This window comes from Chelmon rostratus, chromosome 20 (assembly GCF_017976325.1).
Source record: "Chelmon rostratus isolate fCheRos1 chromosome 20, fCheRos1.pri, whole genome shotgun sequence".
NCBI classification, from domain to species: Eukaryota; Metazoa; Chordata; class Actinopteri; order Chaetodontiformes; family Chaetodontidae; genus Chelmon; species Chelmon rostratus.
Genome location: NC_055677.1, coordinates 1,623,366 through 1,642,089, shown reverse-complemented (window position 1 = coordinate 1,642,089; position 18,724 = coordinate 1,623,366). Strand labels below are relative to the sequence as shown.

Below are 18,724 nucleotides of genomic sequence, written 5' to 3'. Positions count from 1 at the left end.
TATTGACTGTGTGCTGTTTTCAGGTGAGTTTCTGTCAGAAAGGATCAGCATTCTGTTCATGTTTCACACAGCGTATCAACATTTTTGTTGTAATAATGACTAAAGATTGTATTGTTATAATTTTCTGGGTCATAGTTGTATCAAGTGGAGTTCAGCTGGCTGCAGTGAATGTTGTGGAACAAAGACTATAACTGAGCTGGTTGATGATGGAGATCCTCCACTGAACTGAACCTGCTGAGCTCTCCTTCACTGGCAGAATGAACCTGGAGGCGTCCCAGGAGCTGACTGTGTCATGAGCTGCTGTCTGAGTCAATCAGGAGCTCCATACACAAAGACTGTGGCTGCTAATTCAGTCAAAATCACAGTGGAAACGTGTGCTGCTGTTTTCTCTGCATATCTAACCTCTACAGTGACTGTTGTGAGAAACAAGTTCACTGGTTTGAACATTAAATATCTTGTCTTTATATTTAATTAAAATAAAAATAGAAAATAATTTGCAGACTACTGCATTCTGTTTTATTTATGTTTTAAAAAGTGTTCTGGCTTTTTTGAAATCAGGGTTAAACTCTTATAGTGTGAAGTTATGTGTGTAAAGTGTGTATCTTTAACACTGATGGCTTCAGCTTTACGTTTCTGAACAGTGTTGATAATCACATCTGGACTTACACAGCCTTTCTACAGTTCCTCACAGCTGAAATCAGTCTCCATCGTCCCTCCTCTGATGTGTTGTACTTCTTCAGGTAAAACTCATCCAGAACCTCCTCTGACATCTGCAGCATGTAGGCCAGAGCTGAGCACTGGAACACAGAGAGTTTCTTCTCTGATCTGTTCTCTGACTTCAGGAACTCTTGGATCTCCTGATGTACTGAGGGGTCGTTCATCTCCATCAGACAGTGGAAGATGTTGATGCTTCTGTCAGGAGAGATATCATCACTGTTCATCTCCTTCAGGTTGTTGATGGCTCTTTGGATGATTTCTGACTTGTTTTTTCTTTGACCCAGCAGGCCTCCTAAGAGTCTCTGGTTGGACTTCAGAGAGAGGCCATGAAGGAAACGAACAAACAGGTCCAGGTGGCCATTTTTACTTTCAAGAGATTTCTCCATGTTGCTCCTCAGGAAGACATCCAGGGATGGGTGGTGGCTAACAATGTTTCGAAAATATTTAATGTTCTTCAAAAAACAACTTGGTTTTGAGTGGCTGGGTTTCCAGTCTTTTAGGAAAGCCTTCAGTACCTTTGTGTTCCTGCTGGTGTAACAGTGGAACATGTAGACTGCAGCCAGAAACTCCTGAATGCTCAGATGAACAAAGCAGTAAACTGTTTTCTGGAAGATCACACACTCTCTTTTGAAGATCTCTGTACAAACTCCAGAGTACACAGAGGCTTCAGTGACATCAAGACCACACTGCTCCAGGTCTTCTTGGTAGAACATGATGTTTCCTTTCTCCAGATGTTCAAAGGCCAGCCTCCCCAGCTTCAGAAGAACTTCCCTGTCAGCCTCCATCAGCTCCTGTGGACTCGTCTCATGTCCCTCATCATACTTCTGCTTCTTCCTCTTTGTCTGAACCAGCAGGAAGTGGGAGTACATGTCAGTCAGGGTCTTGGGCAGCTCTCCTCTCTGGTCTGTAGTCAACATGTGGTCCAGAACTGTAGCAGTGATCCAGCAGAAGACTGGGATTTGACACATGATGTGGAGGCTCCTGGAGGTCTTGATGTGTGAGATGATTCTGCTGGACAGATCTTCATCACTGAATCTCCTCCTGAAGTACTCTTCCTTCTGGGCATCAGTGAAGCCTCGTACTTCTGTTACCCTGTCAACACATGTAGGAGGGATCTGATTGGCCGCCGCGGGTCTGGAAGTTATCCAGACGAGAGCCGAGGGAAGCAGATTCCCCTTGATGAGGTTTGTCAACAGCACGTTGACTGATGACTTCTGCGAGACATCAGACAAAACCTCATTGTTGTGGAAATCCAGTGAAAGTCTGCTTTCATCCAGGCCGTCAAAGATGAACAAAAGCTTACAGACAGCGAGCTTCTCTGCTGTCACCTTCTGTAATGTTGGATGGAAAACACGGAGCAGCGTCAGAAGACTGTACTGCTCATCTTTGATCAAGTTCAGCTCCCTGAACGAAAGCAGAACCACCAGGCTGACGTCTTGGTTTTCCAAGCCCTCTGCCCAGTCCAGACTGAACTTCTGCACTGAGAAGGTTTTTCCAACACCAGCGACGCCGTTCGTCAGAACGACTCTGATGTGTCTCTGCTGGTCAGGTGAGGCTTTAAAGATGTCCTGGCACTTGATTGGAGTCTCATGGAGGGTCTCCATCTTGGAAGTTGTCTCAAGCTGCCTCACCTCATGTTGGGTATTAACCTCTTCACTCTGTCCCTCTGTGATGTAGAGCTCAGTGTAGATCCTGTTGAGGAGGGTTCCACTTCCTGTTTCATCACTTCCTTCAGTTACACATTCACATCTCCTCCTCAGACTGATCTTATGTTCATCTAAAACCTCCTGAAGATCACCAGTTACTAAAAAAAGAGAGAAAAATTAGAGAAAACAAAGAAAATCTGACAATCTGAAGATTGTTTTCATTATCAATAAAAAAAGCAATACAAGAATATATGAAGAAGTAAAGGTTCATGAGTACAGTTTCTCTCCCTCGGCAGCGCTTCATCTAAACAGCTCACTGTGGCTGTTCCTTCCTCCCACCAAAATCTAAAATGCATCTACTGAACAAATAAAAAAATACACTGCATTTTATACAGCTGCTTCATCGTGAAAGCCTCCCACTGGTTTGCCAGTGGAAAACTTAAACATGAAGCAGCAGCAGGAAATGTGTTTACATTAGAAGCAAATGAACAAAGCTCCAATATGATTATAGGAACAGGAAACAGTAAAAAAGGCTGATACCTGAACATTCAAACAGGAGCGCAGGAGTGAGTAAACTCCAAACCACAGACATTTAGTTAGATTAAAACATTTCTGACGGATACAAAGTACAAGCTTCATTTATTTGTCATTCAACAGCACAGGAGCTAACAGAGCTAATGCTGATGGAGCTAACAGCGCTAATAGAGCTAATGGCGCTAATGCTAACAGAGCTGATGGTGCAAACAGAGCTAACAGTGCTAACATTTCTAATAGAGCTAGCAGAGCTAATGGCGCTAATGCTAACAGAGCGAAAAGAGTTAACAGCGTTGTGTCTGTCTATGTATGAGGCTGTCTGTGTGTATTTAACTGTATTTGTGTGTGACTGCGTATGTGTGTGTCTTCGTCTGTTTGTGTGTGTGTGTCTGCTTGAACTACACATTTATCAAATTGTCCCAAGTATTTTGAACAAGCAGCCCAACCAGCTCCAACATGGAGATGTGTCTGGTATATGTGTGTCTGAATGTGTATGTGTGTGTGCGTGTGTAACTTCTGCCCCACCTGCTGATAATTACCTCTCTATCTCTCCCACTTTTGACCTGTTCCTGAACAGCTACTTTTTCGCTGTTGGTTTCTTCCGAACAACTTGTGATTGTGACAAAACCGTAGCTGCTATCAAAAAAACGACTACACTGTGAGATGCGGACAAGTCTGGACCAGATGTACGTGTGTTTTATGTCCAGATATTCTTTAGAAAAATGACAAAAGGGTCGATTTAAAAAGACACACTCCGGCAGGCTGCGAATCAGAAAACAGGAGATTGTATGGGTTTAAATGGAGCAGCAGACCAGGGCAGCTGGTGCAAGATCCCTCTTTATTTAAATTTGGTGGGGGCTAACCCTTTAAAATTGAACTTTGACGAGAGAAGAAAGGTTTGTCTACAAAAAGATCCAAAAATTATGTGTCTCCTATTCACTGTTTGGATTTTACGGCAGTTTTAGAAAATAATTTCAGGCGATTTCTCACTGGCTCTTTCACTCTAATTGATGAGGTCATCCACTCTAGGGGGAAAAATTCGGAGCATTTTTTGAGAAACTTTATGGTCTTCAGACGGTCAGAGCTCGAAAACCGTAAGAGATATCAAAAAATGTGCCGAGGTTCATTTTGAGCAAGCAGTGGACAATTGAAAAAGGCTGAAATTTGAGGAAATTTCCCATTCATTTCTTATGGTAAGTTCTTCACAGTTTTTTGCGTATAACTTTGCGAATTATTGACTCTGGTACTCGCCTACTATGCTGCCAATGGCTCAGGCTCATCCTACATCCAGCACATGTTCAGACCACACAGCCCAGTCCGCCTGTATAAAACTACCTGCTAGAGGATGACCGACGTCTCAGCACAGCAACTCGTTCAATTTTGTGAAAGGCTTGTTTAATCAAGAAAAAGGAGGGCAACTTAAGGCAACGAAATCAGAGATTGAACAAAGTATTCCAAGAGCATGGTGCAGGGCAGGAGGTGTCTTCATCCCTAAGGAGAAGAAGTCATCGGACCTTAGCCAGTTTCGGATGATTTCTCTCCTAAAGGTTGAGGGAATGATTTTCTTTAGTATCGTAGCACAGAGGCTGGCTAATTACTTAGAAAGGAATGGTATGATAGATACGATGATACGAAAAGCAGGGATACCAGGATTTGTGGGATGCTTAGAGCATACTAGCATGATTTGGCATCAGATTCAGACAGCTAAGAGAGAGAAAAGAGACTTGAATGTTGTATTTTTAGATCTGGCTAATGCGTTTGGGTCAGTGCCACATAGCCTTATTTGGAGTTCCTTTCACTACTTTAAAGTGCCGGAGATAGTTCTTAACTTGGTGAAAGCATATTTCCAAGACATCAGACTGTGTGTGCAAGTATCGCAGAGCTCACAACAGGCTGGCAAAGATTAGAGGTTGGTATTATGGCAGGATGTACAGTTTCCCCGCTAGCTTTCACAGTGGCTATGGAGGTAATTTTTAGGGCTTCCAAGTGGGTCGTAGGTGGAGAGAGACGGCAGAATGGAATGCGTCTTCCACCAATTAGGGCTTACATGGATGATATGACACTGCTAACTTCAACAGTGCCATGTACAAGGAGGTTGTTAGATAAAGTCAATCAGAATCTCAAGTGGGCTTGTATGAAGATTAAGCCTAGTAAGTCAAGGAGTATTTCAATATACAGAGGGAAAGTAAGTGATAGGAAGTTTGCTATAGATGGTGAGGAAATCCCAACAATTAGGGAGAAATCAGTCAAGAGTCTAGGACGGTGGTACAATGTGGACCTGAATGATGTTGAACAGGTTGTGCAATTTAGAAAGGATGTTGCAGAAGGGCTGGAGAGAATAGATAAATCAGGGCTCCCAGGAAAACTGAGGTTGTGGTGCTTGCAGTTTGGCTTGTATCCTAGGTTAATGTGGCCAATGTCAGTATATGAAGTCCCATTATCTGTAGCAGAGAGAATGGAAAGGCTAGTTAGCTCTTATATTAGAAAATGGTTGGGTGCTCCCAGGTGTTAAAGCAATGTAGCTTTGTATGGAAAAGGAATGCTTCAGCTGCCAGTAACCAGTCTAACAGAGGAGTTTAAATGCACTAAGGTTAGGACAGAACTTTTATTATCTGGGAGTAAGGACATGTTAGTTAGCAATGTGGTTCCGAATCCTTCTGGGGGGAGGAAATGGAACCCAGGGGCAGCAGTGCAGGAGGCAGAGGCAGCTCTTAGGCATGCAGAAATAGTAGGAAATGTTCAATTTGGCCGGGGAGGCTTGGGGCATGGCCCAGGCAAACCAGTGTGGAATAAAGCAGGTCTAAAGGAGAAAAGAAAGCTTGTAGTGGAACAGGTGTGTAGGCAGGAGGACATGCATGCCTAATCCGGCAGGAGAAGAGGTTAAAGTCTGAACAAGACACCTCTCCTCTGCTCTGCTTTCCCCGCCCCATCTTCTCGCTCTCCCAATAGGAAGAGATCCAGTAAGAGGAAGTTTAGAAAAGGTGGGGGTGTGTCCAGCTAGAGTCTCTCTTTGGGACCATGTGGCCTGTTCAGGTGAGTTTGCGTTGTAAGATACAGAGTTGGCTTGTTTTGTTCTTTTTTGGTTGTTTTCCTGTTTTGTTTGCTTCTTGAAGGAAATGTTAGAAGAGGCTGTTAAATCTAGTCTGTGGTTTAGGCCTCCACCTTCAGCACCCTCTAAACTTTCTACCCCCTACCCGAACAAGGGTCTGTATCCAATCCCTGCTTTCATCGTTGACTCTACCTCTTTACTTTCTACCCCCTACCCGAACCAGGGTTTGTATTCCCACCCCGCTTTTATTGGTGCAGTTGGTGAGAGGCAGGGGTAGATGATGGTAGTGCGGCAGTTGGCAGTTACATGTGGCATCTAGGCCTGTAGTAGCATTGTAGCAGCTAACAATAGCTAAAGCGGTGGTAGTATGATAGTATCTTAGCAGTTAGTATTGGCATCTAGCAGTTAACACTAACAGTATACGTGAATTTAGCTGTATTGTCTTCTTCTGTTCCTGTTAGCAGATAGCGGGTAGCATTTAGCATTAGCATTAGCTAAATGGTAGCATCGGAACTGTATTGTCTTCTTCTGTTCTTCTTAGCGGTTAGCATTAGCATTAGCATTAGCTAAATGGTAGCATCGGTACTGGCCACTACCTGGAGCATCTCTGGGTCAGTTGAACGTGGCAGTGCTGTTTGGATTGTGTAGGAGCAGTGTGAACTGGCAATAGGGGGGGTGCCTCTGGGATGCCGGAGTTCACCACCTAGCCTCCTGGAGGTGTCGTGGGACTAAGTAGGCGAAACACCGTTGAAGGGAGGTTTCCACCTCCTAACACGTCACCTCCAGAGACGTGTTAGGAATCACTGCTCTTTGGCAGGTATAGAGGCAGATTAGGGCTCCAAGGTTCTTCACTGAGAATGAATCCTCTTTTTGAGCACAAGTATCTTGTGTTTAAATTAACTTAAGTGGTAGACTTTACCATGTGGACAGTTTCTCCACCCACTCATCTGCTCCACTATTCAGTCTTTGTTATCAGTATCTTCTGTTCCAACAGTGTGCGTCTCTGACAATGTGAGTTATCATCAATAATACCTGACTTTATGCTTCATGGTGCTTTAATACTGTCCAGACTGCAGCGTTTACAAGCTCATGTGGTAACTGAGGGAATTTTTCTTCATTAGGCCTGAAAGGTAATATGACAAACTCTCTGTCTCACTGGGATGGCTGTGCTGTGCAGCTGATACAGTCGGACTGTCTCTGTCTCCAAGGACACCAAGACCAAGAGACTCACCTGAACTTCACCTGAGATTCAACAGACAGACTTTCTCCTCTCAGAATGTGACCTGACACCTTCAGCTAACCCAACCTTCAGAGTCGGGGTGGAGATCGACAGAGTGATTCTGCTGCACTGCTTCACCTCATTCTCCTCCACTGAGCTCCATATTTGATTGACTGACTGTGGTTTCTCAGTTGAGATCGGGTGATATTGTCACTTTTCGAAGAAAAGGGCCATGAATCATTTATCTCAGTCGCATATCGAAGCAACTCCCAGCAGTCTAATCTGGTCACTGTCTACTTGTTGAAGCCAGAACCATATTAATGTTTCACTGAAGCCTCTTTCACACTGGACAAAAACCCACTAAGAGCCACGAACATCTGGCTTTGTGTTCAGTGTGAAAGGGTTCAATCAGCATCCATTCCCAGTTCAAACGACTCTGCAGTCGTTGGGTGTATTTATGGGCTCCAGCTCCGATCGGCAGCGGTGGAAACGTGACGCCCAGGTGGACGATCACTTTTGCTGCTTTTCTGATGTGATGATGATGATGATGAAGCTCCAGACATTAGCACGTAAATATTGCCTGACATCAGACACAACTGGCAACTGGTTGCACTCCATTTCTATCTCATCATCATCGTGTCAGGAAAGATTTTAAAGTAACCGCCATGTGTTTCCAGTTCATTCCTGACTCTGAATGCACGTTTACCTGCGTTTACAAACCCTGCATACACCTGATCACTTTGGTGTGAAAGTGGTCCAATGTTCAAGCCGTCAGCCTGAAAACTCAGAAACTAAATGTAGCACTTGGAGCAGTTCAGCGTATTTGATGAAGATGATGTTCTCACATGTTTCTTGCAGTTTTTGTGTTGAATGCTCTTAATGTAAAATAAATGTCATGAATTGTAGAAGGTTACAGTTTCAACACGTGTGGATGGACAGTCTTACTTTGCACAGTGCAGGTCTGACTGGCTGTCTGCAGTCCAGCTCTCGTTCTGGATCTGTCTCCACACTGGGGACAGGAGGACTCTCCTGATGAAGCAGACTGGTCCCAGTATGAGGTGATGCACTGTCTGCAGAACCAGTGTCCACAGCTGGCAGAGACTGGATCCTTCAGGACGTCCTGACACAAAACACAGCAGGACGGCTGCTCCTCCACAGAAACATGACTCCTCTTCCTCTCTCTGAAAGACATTTCTTTATTACTAAACTCAATCGCTGATGGTTGTTGAAAATATGAAGATTTGTGCGACGCTGTGTTAGTTCAGTTTAAACTGACATTAGAAGTGTCTCTTTCTCGTGCGCTGATGACTTTTACACAAGTTCTGTCCATGGATGTTTGTTCCTGACCTTTAGGAACAATATCTGATGGAGAGAGTCTGAACTCAAAGGTTCACTTACTAATGATTCAAAGTGTTGATCACGGTGAGCAAAGCTCTTCTACAAATCACTTTTTATCATATGTTGTACAATTATGACTCAAAGTGATTCAACATGCATCAGGTCATAACAGCTGATCTGATGAAGAGTCAAACCAATAAATGATTCTCAGATCAAATATGAGAAAGTGAATTTCACATGTGAAGCAGATTCTTTCACATTCTGAATCGTTGCAAATGTTCACAGCAGCTTCAATGTGAGGGCAGAAATATATGAATGTTCCTGAGGTGTAAATGCTGAAATGAAGCTTCTCAACAGTTTTACTGCAGAAATAAAATAAGGCTGATCTGAGTTTGAAACACTTTCTGCACCAAAAGTTCTGCATCAGGAATAGAAATCTAGATATTTTATCTTCATCCTCAATGCATCATCTCCCATCAGGTCAGTTTACAGTAAAAACAGAGTCTCACTTTGTGTCTGAGGGTCCAGGTTCATGGCTGAAGGCTGGAGGATAATCTTTGGACCGGTCACTCTTCATAGACAGACAGCTGGATGCTGGAGACTCTGCTCTCTGTCTGCTGTACTGAACTCTGCAAACACCAACATGTTTTTATTTCTATCACATGAATCCTTGATCAATTCTCTGATGAAAACCATTCATGAAGCTCTAAAAACACAAACTGCTGCTCCTGTCCATAATGAGGAGCTTTAAAAGTCTGCATTAGTCCTCTTAGATTAGATCAGAGCTTTTCTCTGTGACTGACAGCTGTCACACATTCTAAGATGAAGACGCCTCCAATGATTTCTCTTCATGTCACAAAACGTTTGTTAAATTTAAAAATACATTTTAGTGACATTTTTAATATAAAACCTCAAAATGAAAACAATGAAAACAGTGAAAACAGTGAAAACAGTGAAAACAGTGAAAACATGGCGCTGACAGAAGTCACTGAGTTAATTTAAACACAAGATACTTGTGCTCAAAAAGAGAATTCATTCTCAGTGAAGAACCTTGGAGCTCTAATCTGCCTCTATACCTGCCAAAGAGCAGTGATTCCTAACACGTCTCTGGGGGTCATCAGGTGGAAACCTCCCTTCAACGGTGTTTCGCCTACTTAGTCCCACTACACCTCCAGGAGGCTAGGCGTTGAACTCCGGCGTCCCAGAGTCACCCCCCCCCCCACCGTGCCAGTTCACACTGCTCCTACACAATCCAAACAGCACTGCCACGTTCAACTGACCCAGAGATGCTCCAGGTAGTGGCCAGTACTGATGCTACCATTTAGCTAATGCTAATGCTAACCGCTAAGAAGAACAGAAGAAGACAATACAGTTCTGATGCTACCATTTAGCTAATGCTAATGATAAATGCTAACCGCTACTGCTAAAATGAACAGAAGAAGACAATACAGCTAGATTCACCTATACTGTTAGTGTTAACTGCTGGCTGCCAATACTAACTGCTAAGATACTATCATACTACCACCGCTTTAGCTATTGTTAGCTGCTACATTGCTAGCACAGGCCTAGATGCCACATGTAACTGCCAACTGCCGCACTACCATCATCTACCCCTGCCTCTCACCAACTGCACCAATAAAAGTGGGGTGGGAATACAAACCCTGGTTCAGGTAGGGGGTAGAAAGTTTAGAGGGTGCTGAAGGTGGAGGCCTAATCCACAGACTAGATTTAACAGCCTCTTCTAATATTTCCTTCAAGAAGCAAACAAAACAGGAAAACAACCAAAAAGATAAAAAAACAAGCCAACTCTGTATCTTACAACGCAAACTCACCTGAACAGGCCACATGGTCCCAAAGAGAGACTCTAGCTGGCCACACCCCCACCTTATCTACACTTCCTCTTCCTGGATCTCTTCCAATTGGCAGAGCGGGAAGATGGGGCGGGGAAAGCAGAGCAGAGGAGAGGTGTCTTGTTCAGACTTCAACCTCTTCTCCTGCCGGATTAGGCATGCATGTCCCACCCCATCCCCTCTGCTCAGATTCTGTCTTTAAATCTGCATACTTAGTCTTCTTCCTTTCATAAGCTGCCTCCACTGAATTTTCCCAAGGGACTGTTAGCTCAATAAAAAACACAGTCTTTTTACTCATGGACCATAAGACAATGTCCGGCCTCAGATTACTATAAACTATTTCCTGGGGCACAACTAGCTTTCCTCCCAAGTCGACCTGCATTTGCCAATCATCAGCCCCTACCAGACAGCCACCTACCTGCCTTCTCCCTGACTTAGCAGCTCTATTTTTCTCCCCCTCTCGAACAAACTGCACAACTAACCTCTCCTTTCTAGAACTTCCAGAATTCACCTGCTTCCTTCTCTCCTCAATGCCTGCGGCTAAGCTTCTCAGCACCTGATTATGCCGCCATGTATACCGGCCTTGTGATAAGATAATTCTACAACCTGACAAAATGTGCTTTAAACTTGCTGTACCTGAGCAGAGTGGGCACGATTGATCGCCCTGTACCCAGAGACTCAGGTTCTGCGGGGTTGGCAACACATCGTATGTCACCCCTATCAAATTTAATACGGCCTTCCTCCATATTCCACAGGTCCCTCCAACTAAGTTTCCTCTTCTCAACACCTTCCCAATTCAACCATTGTCCCTGTTTGGCCTGGCCAACTGCTTTTGCCCCCCTTAACAACTCCTCCTGCCTACACACCTGTTCCACTACAAGCTTTCTTTTCTCCTTTAGACCTGCTTTATTCCACACAAAGTGAGTCGTAGAAATGAGTTCATAGCAGTTCTCTCACTTTGTGTCTGAGGGTCCAGGTTCATGGAGGCTGAAGTTCAGAGGACGTTCTTTGGACCGGTCACTCTTCATAGACAGACAGCTGGATGCTGAAGACTCGGCTCTGTCCTCCTCTTCCTCCATCATTTTCTGATCTGAGGTCAGTCTGAGAGTAAAACAGTGACGCTGACGGTGAGCTCAGAACACAAGAATCAAGACACACACACACAATTATGTTTCCATCATTTCTGGGGACATTAAAATGACTTATCATTTCCTGGAGACTAATCCTAACCATCACCATGACCACTGCTTGCCTAAACCTGAACTTCACCAAAGTCTTCACCCTAAAAGTTAATGATTTGCATTACAGTGACTTCCGTTTTGTCCCCATAAGGACGGCGAGTCCCCACAGTGTGATTAATACATGGTCATACATGGTCTCTCTCTCACACAGTCTAACATTTGTGTCCTCTACAGTCCACAGGAAGGAAACTGACTCACACTTGAACAGTAAAGTCATGAAACGTTGGATTAACACTCACCTGCTTCAGCTTCACTTCTCCTCCGTCTGCTCTGTTCACTCAACATGGAGTCTGAACTCTTTCACTTTAGTTCCTCTTTCAGGATTCCCTCCCTGTTCTAATGAACCTTGATCACCTGGATCAGTGTTGCTCCTCCCCTCGTCATTTAGAGGAAGTCACCTCCCAGCCTACCTGTGTGTGTGTGTGTGTGTGTGTGTGTGTGTTGCTCACAGATCAGCTGTTTAACATGATGTGTTCATCAGTGTTTCTTTTGGCTCGAACAGACTGAATTAAAAAGGCTTTTCTGTCAAGATGTTGGTGCTTCAGCATTTAAATGATGGAAATAATCTGTTTTGTTGAAGTTACAACTAAACTGCATCAAAGCAAATGAACTGAATGTACTTTTAGACTGACAGGAAACTCAAACACAGTTCATCTCAGCACAGGAGACACGTTTTTAATCAGTTTGCAGTTTTTGGGGATGATGTTATTGATTCTTTGGGACTAAATAATCTTTGTTCGTTTTTATTTTGTGCTAATTGTCGGCTGGAAGCTGGTTTTGGGTCAAAGTTTTCAAATCGTGCTTGCAGGATGTCAGTTTGTGAATGTTTGGAGAAAAAAAGAGAAGATTTGCTCATTTCTGGGCCATGAAGACATTTTACTGAAACTCTCCATCACATGTTGGATTTGTCAGTTTTATGAGACACTGTGTTTTCACACATGATGTGATTCAACATGTTTTCACTGTGCATCCATCCTAATGATGTCTGACAGGTTTCCTCAGAGCCACCCAGTCATGTTGCACCAATTCAAATGAAAAGACACCGTTCAGTTGCTACAGCTCCAGTGAACAGCCAGTATAATCCAGTCGTTCAGTCAGTTCACAGCAGAGTTCCCAACAACAAACTGATGATGAAGGATTATTGATTTTGGTTTAAATTTGACTTTTCTCATCCCAGTTTTTTCTTTGGCCAATAATTAATCACTCTGTTCTTGTGTCAAAGTGCATTTCCTACATTTGTGAGGCCTGTAAACTAAAGTTTAACCCTTTAAAGTGCTGACTGAACGCAGATGGACTGACGGAAAGAAAGACAAACCACCGACAGCATGTGATTCACACACCTTTCCTTAATATAATCTTTATTGCTTTTCTTATTGGGTTGAATACAGAACAGGTTTACATCTCTTGACTTTGTGAAACACTGTCATGTTTTGCTAACAGTGGGGGGAGGAGAGGAGACGAGGGGATGGAAGGAAGGATGGAAACACAACCACGGGAAATCGAAACATTTCCCACATGACTTTCTGATTGAGGTCCAGCATCCATGTGTGTTTGTGTTGGAGGAGGTCTGAAATCTCCTCTCCGACGTTCCCTTTGACCTCTGACCAGGACAGGAAGTTACACCGGGGTTAAACCGAGAAACGTCCGAGCGAGAGGGCAGAACGGAGCAAACACGTCAACCACACTCTGGCTTTAAAACACCAAAATCCAAAGACGTCGTCTCTCTGTCAGGTGATGACGAGTTCACAGTCAAGTGCTAAATGTAGTGATTGACAGTTCTGAATCATTATTTTAAAAAAAGACAAAATAATCAGGACCTGGAAAGAACAGGTTGCAACTCAGGAAATAAGAACATGAAGCATTTTGAGTAATGGATTTGTGAAAGACCCTGAGAGCGAGATTATATATATTTTGATATTTATATATATATATATTTATGTGTGTGTGTGTGTGTGGCGCGAGAAGAGATGGAAAAAGGAGAAATCATCCATAATTAAACAAATTAGAATAACATGCAAAAAAAAAACCTAAGCTAAAACTCACCCTTTAACTGAACACAATGGATTTTCACAGTTTTATATGCATTTATATTTCATAGAGAAAAAATAAACAAGGAAATCATTTCTCAGCCAAACTACAAATAAACAACAACAGAACCACGAGACCCAGACCGTCTGTTCTCAACTGTACAGGAGATCTACATAAAGCTTTTTGGATTCAGAGGGATTCTTATTGCTAGTCCGATTCGCACCCGGTCCGCCGCGCTCTACGGCAAGCCGATAGTCCACGACACAAACCATCAGTTCCTCAAAACAGTTCTGCAGCATAAATGTGATATTTTTTAATACATGGCTTCTTCTCAAGTCATTACAGACACTCTCTCTCTCTCACACACACACACACTCTCACACACACACACCTGGGCTCCAAATAAATACATTTAAAAACAGTCTATGTGCATTCGAATGGAAGTCCAGTATTCATATGGCCGTGCACACACACACACACGCACACACACACAAAGTCAGACGTACATTAACGCATATTCCCGAGGGAGAGGGATGTACAGGTGTACAGGTGGAGCTGACAAAGTTGAGAGGGAGAGAGTTTCTTCACAGATGTGGAATATTTTTCAAATCATAATTTTCATTTAAAATTTGTGCTCTTTATCTCATGATTCTGTAAGTCATTAATGAAAAGGGCTTTCTTTGTGTGAAGGCCACTAGCAGATTAGCCGTTCAGCAGTTGCCTGCTTTCACCAGCAGATGTCAGCGTTACACCTGGTTATTTTTTCATGCAGCCTCAGTGAGGACTGGATTGTAAATCCACAAAACAGAAACATTTTGGATTTGCTCAAGTAAGTACCTGTAAATTTTTAACTGTTACCTGGCTGAAACTGACCAACAGCTAAGTGTTTTGACAGTGCTGACGTCGGAGCTGGAGAGGACGCTATCGTAGATTATTAGCTGTGTAGCATCGTCTACTTTTTTGTAAAACCCTCCTCAGTTCGAGCATAAACTGCTCTGCAGAAGCAACGTGGCCGCTGGGAGTCACGAATCAATGTCACAAAAACCTTCACGGGAGTTGCATGAACTTATTGTCGCATTAGCAAGCAAGTTGACAGTTAGCCCGTTAGCTGACGACCAGTCGGTGCTGGGATCCAGTCTGTGCCAAACACGACAGAAAAGGCTTTTTCATTGCACAGACGCTCAATCTGCAGAAATCCACATTTAATTGTCTCCCTTCACTCTTTGCAGTGTGATCGGTCAGGGGTCGGGCAGGGATCTACAGGTGAGACATGAAGTTCAGACAAACCAGTGGAAACTCTCTCTCTCGCTCTCTCTCTCTCTTGATTGTGTCGCGATATTCCACTGTAGTAGTACTAGTAGTAGAAGTAGTAGTAGTAGTAGTTTTGGAAGTTGTTAGTGCCAGTTGACAGCAGCGTCCGGTCAGCCACTTCAGCTGTGGTTGTTCAACGTTTCTCGCTTTTTGACCGACTGAATGACCGACCGTCGCTGCCTTACAGTTCCGTTATGAGCCGCTGAGGTTCGATTCGTTTTGTTTATGAGGTTGCTTTATATAAAAAACAGAAACGAAAATGTACAAGAAGAAAAATTAGCTATATTGATCTTCACACAAGACAAGGAAAGACACACACACACACTACCCGTCCCCTCTGGTCGCGACATCAGGATCAATAAGTGATCTTTCCTGTGGTGGAAATGTCCGGTTAGGTTGGTGCAAAGGGGTGGAATTAGCCCTTTTACTTGTGTCTGTTTGTGTGTGCAGCAGGGTAATACAGTTCATTCACCCACCCCCAACCTACCCATCCATCCATCCATCCATCCAGCCATCCATCCTTCCATCCCTTTCACCGTGTTGACTACCTCATTCTGGAAATTATTGCGATTTAAATGTGGGATATAGTCTTAAAAACTCCATTTAAGAATTACAACTGATTGTCTCTAACGTCAGATTCATAGCCACGTGTCTTCCGATGTCTGATAACCTCGGTGATGATAAGTCAACACACTGTCTGACTGTTCGCGTTCGGCGTTTCCAAACAACGCAGCTGCAGTAAATGTCACGTAAAAATGAAAGTTTATTAGCTCTTCTGCTTGTCTCTCGATAGACTGGAACAAGAAGGCGTCTTATGGACTTCACATCGTAGAAGACGGGGCTAAATAGGCACAAACAGTACTAAAGCGGTCCAGGGCCAACTCAAGATACTAAGATAATACTGACAGACGACTAGCTAAACCTGTAATTTGCTAGAAATGCTGTTAACCAACTATGATGCGATGTGTTAGCTTGATGAACTAGTCTGGTCTGGTCAGTTAGCTCTTACTAGCATGTGTTTTTACCCTGTTATTGATATCTTAGGGCCCACTGACCAAACTCAGGCTAACGGTTAGATCTAGGTAGAGCTAACTGACCACAACGAACTAGTTAAACAATCTAATTGGTAGCTTGGTTAACCTATCTGCTCTGGTCAGTTAGCCATAGTTAGCATGTGATTTCAGCCTGTGGTTGATGCCCACTGTGCGAAGCTCAGGGTAATGTCACAAGCTAGCTAGCACTAACTCACCATACAAGAGAAATTAACCAAATTAAAGCAGTTCAGTTTGGTCTGGTCTGGTCTCAGCCCTTCGACCCTGTGGCTGGTTTAGCCAACACAGGCTAATAGCTACAGCTAGCTACTATTAGCCCTTTTAAAAGCTGTGGTGGAGACTAAGGTAATGAGTAAGTCAAGTTTTTCTTGTGTTTGTATGAAGGGTCATTACACAAACCAGGCCAGACTTAGCCTTTGCTACCTCTATTTTACACTGTAGTTGATACTGACTTAGCCATAGTTAGCTCTGTTTGGGCCATTGTGCAAGCTAACCCAGGAACAACTTAACCATGTTAGCCTTGCTAGCCATGCTAGCCGTGCCACGCTAATGAGTTAGCCCTAGCTAGCTCTGACTTGGCCCACAGTGGAAACCAGGCTAGCAACGAATTAGCCCTGCTAGCCCTGTTTAGGAAGACACAGGATTTAAAGGGTTGCCTACAGAGCTGATCATTTGTTGTTTTCACGGTTGCAGTTAAGCAAAGGCTGAGGTAAACTGAACCTGGGTCACATGTTAGCGGCGACATACATTAGCACGCTGAGGGCCCTGTGATAAACCCTAAATGAACACTAGGGGGCGATGATGAGAGACAGGTGGGAGTCACACATTCGCACACACACAACAAAAAATTGATTTGTTCAGTTATAAAAAAAAATCCACAAAAGTCAAGAATTCCCCTCCCGACACCTAAACGTCACTGATAATCGCACACACGCAAAAAACAAAATACTCTAGCATCACGTGCCACATGTTGAGCTCTCTGTACACACATGGAATCAACTGAGAATGATTATGAATGAGAAATTATTAACACACAAACCAACTCACAAGGTGGCATTGAGGGATAAAGGGACCAATAGTGTGATGGGTTTAAAAAAACAACAACACGAAGAACCCAAACTGATCGACACTATCTGCCCTTTTCAGGACTTAACCGACTTGCGACTTTGACAAGTTCGTGAATGTTTCATGTGTTTTCTGAGCCAGCTGAGAGACGGGGATTGATGTGAAGCGAGCCAGAAGCACCGCCTTTCTGTGTTTTCCAGTTACAAAAAGCTTCCTTTGTCACACAGTGAGAGACGATCACGATCCGACGGAAGTCACCTGCCGGTGAAGCCGAGTCCGCCCGGCCTCCGCCGCCAGGTCGGTTTATCCAAAAATATCTGAACGGCCGGTCGAGCAGGAGAAGCGGCTGGTACATTTTGTGAAGCCGCTGTGGCTTTCAATTCAAGTTCCCCACCCCGACTAGTCTGCTCTCAAATCCAAACCCGGTTCAGATCTGGAAACTGGATCGCTCCGTCTCTGCTGTGTGGTTTAAATACAGAAATATCCATGCAGATGCTGACAGTCCATCTCAGTCTTTGTCTCTCTGCGCCTCCTAAGTTGATCGTCAATTCTCAAACAGAATCTAGAACAATAATAAATCATAACTTTATTCTTTTTATTGCTGAAATATAGATTCCCCGCACAAAAAAATAGTAATGCAAATCATTGTCACCATAAAAAGCTATAAAAATTAGATCCATCCTCCGTAATAATGCAGATAAAGATATAGCAAAAACATCTCTTAGAAGTAGGACTAGTAGTAAGGCACTTCAAGAAAACGAGGTTTTCGTCTTTCTTTCCATCAAAAAAGTGTTCCGGGCTGGTTTTTGCATCATCATCATCATCAGTAATGGTGTAGCGTCTGTCCGTCGTATGGCACTGTGGTGGCGTTGGTTTAGACAGCGTGAGACGGCCGGAGTTTCTCCTCAGTCTACCCCCACCAGAGGAGGCTCTCCGTTGGGCAGGATGTGCTCCAGAGGGGGCTTGGCATGGATCTCCAGCAGCCCCTGGATGAAGCCCTCTGCGGGGGCAGCTGCCGCGGGCTCCACCGGCAGAGAGCTGGGGGGTGGTGGAGAGGAGTCTTTGGAGAGGTTTGATTCGGGTGTAGATTTCAGGTCGCCGGCTGAGTCGTCGCCGGCAGTCGTCTTTGTGTCAGTAGCTTGTTGGCTGGGAGTCGCGTCAGCAGAGTTTGCAGAAAGTTCAGTTTTTTGCTCAGCGTCTGGTTCTTCGGATGTGACGGCGGCTGGTGGTTCCGAATCCGCGACGCCATCGCTCTGTTTTGCAGGGCTTTCTTCCTCCGCCGAGGCCGATTCTGCTCCGTCACCCTCCTCGCCCTCCTCTTTAACGTCCTCATCCTCCAGCTCCTTGACCCCCGCGGCGCCGCTGCCGCACTCGCTCTCATTCTCGGACGGCGGGCAGGTGGAGGTCGGGGTCGGGGCGCAGGAGTCTCCGTCCTCGCTGGCGTCGTCGTTCCCGGCCGAGGCTCCGTCGGCTCCGCGGGGCTTCAGGTGGATCCTTTGGTGGCGGACCAGGCTGTGTTTCAAGGTGAAAGTCCTCTCGCAGGTTTGACACTGGTAGGGCCGCTCACCTGGAAGGGCACAGAGGGAGGACGGATTTATACATGGAACAGCCAGGAAGCAAACATCAATGAAACGCAAAGATGGAAATAAAAGCACATTAAAACTAGAGAACAGA

The 18,724-nt window shown here is 44.4% G+C and overlaps 2 protein-coding genes across 4 annotated transcripts in view; both read right to left on the bottom strand.

The window, feature by feature from the left end:
- Nucleotides 1–662: 662 nt before the first annotated feature.
- LOC121623623 (protein NLRC3-like) lies at nucleotides 663–11,890 on the bottom strand. Its single transcript, XM_041960972.1, has 5 exons — nucleotides 11,834–11,890; nucleotides 11,311–11,454; nucleotides 9,013–9,132; nucleotides 8,111–8,346; nucleotides 663–2,521 (listed from the first exon to the last, which is right to left on the bottom strand). Exons 2-5 carry the CDS (start codon nucleotides 11,433–11,435, stop codon nucleotides 663–665), a joined length of 2,340 nt encoding a protein of 779 aa, XP_041816906.1. The 5' UTR covers nucleotides 11,436–11,454; nucleotides 11,834–11,890.
- A 1,038-nt stretch (nucleotides 11,891–12,928) lies between these two features.
- Nucleotides 12,929–18,724, bottom strand: part of rreb1a (ras responsive element binding protein 1a) — a 63,984-nt gene continuing 58,188 nt past the window's right edge. For all 3 annotated transcript variants that reach the window (XM_041960943.1, XM_041960942.1, XM_041960944.1), the window contains one exon: nucleotides 12,929–18,617. In XM_041960943.1, the coding sequence (XP_041816877.1) occupies nucleotides 17,956–18,617 (662 nt within the window). In that variant the 3' untranslated portion in view covers nucleotides 12,929–17,955. The remainder of the gene's footprint in view (nucleotides 18,618–18,724) is intronic.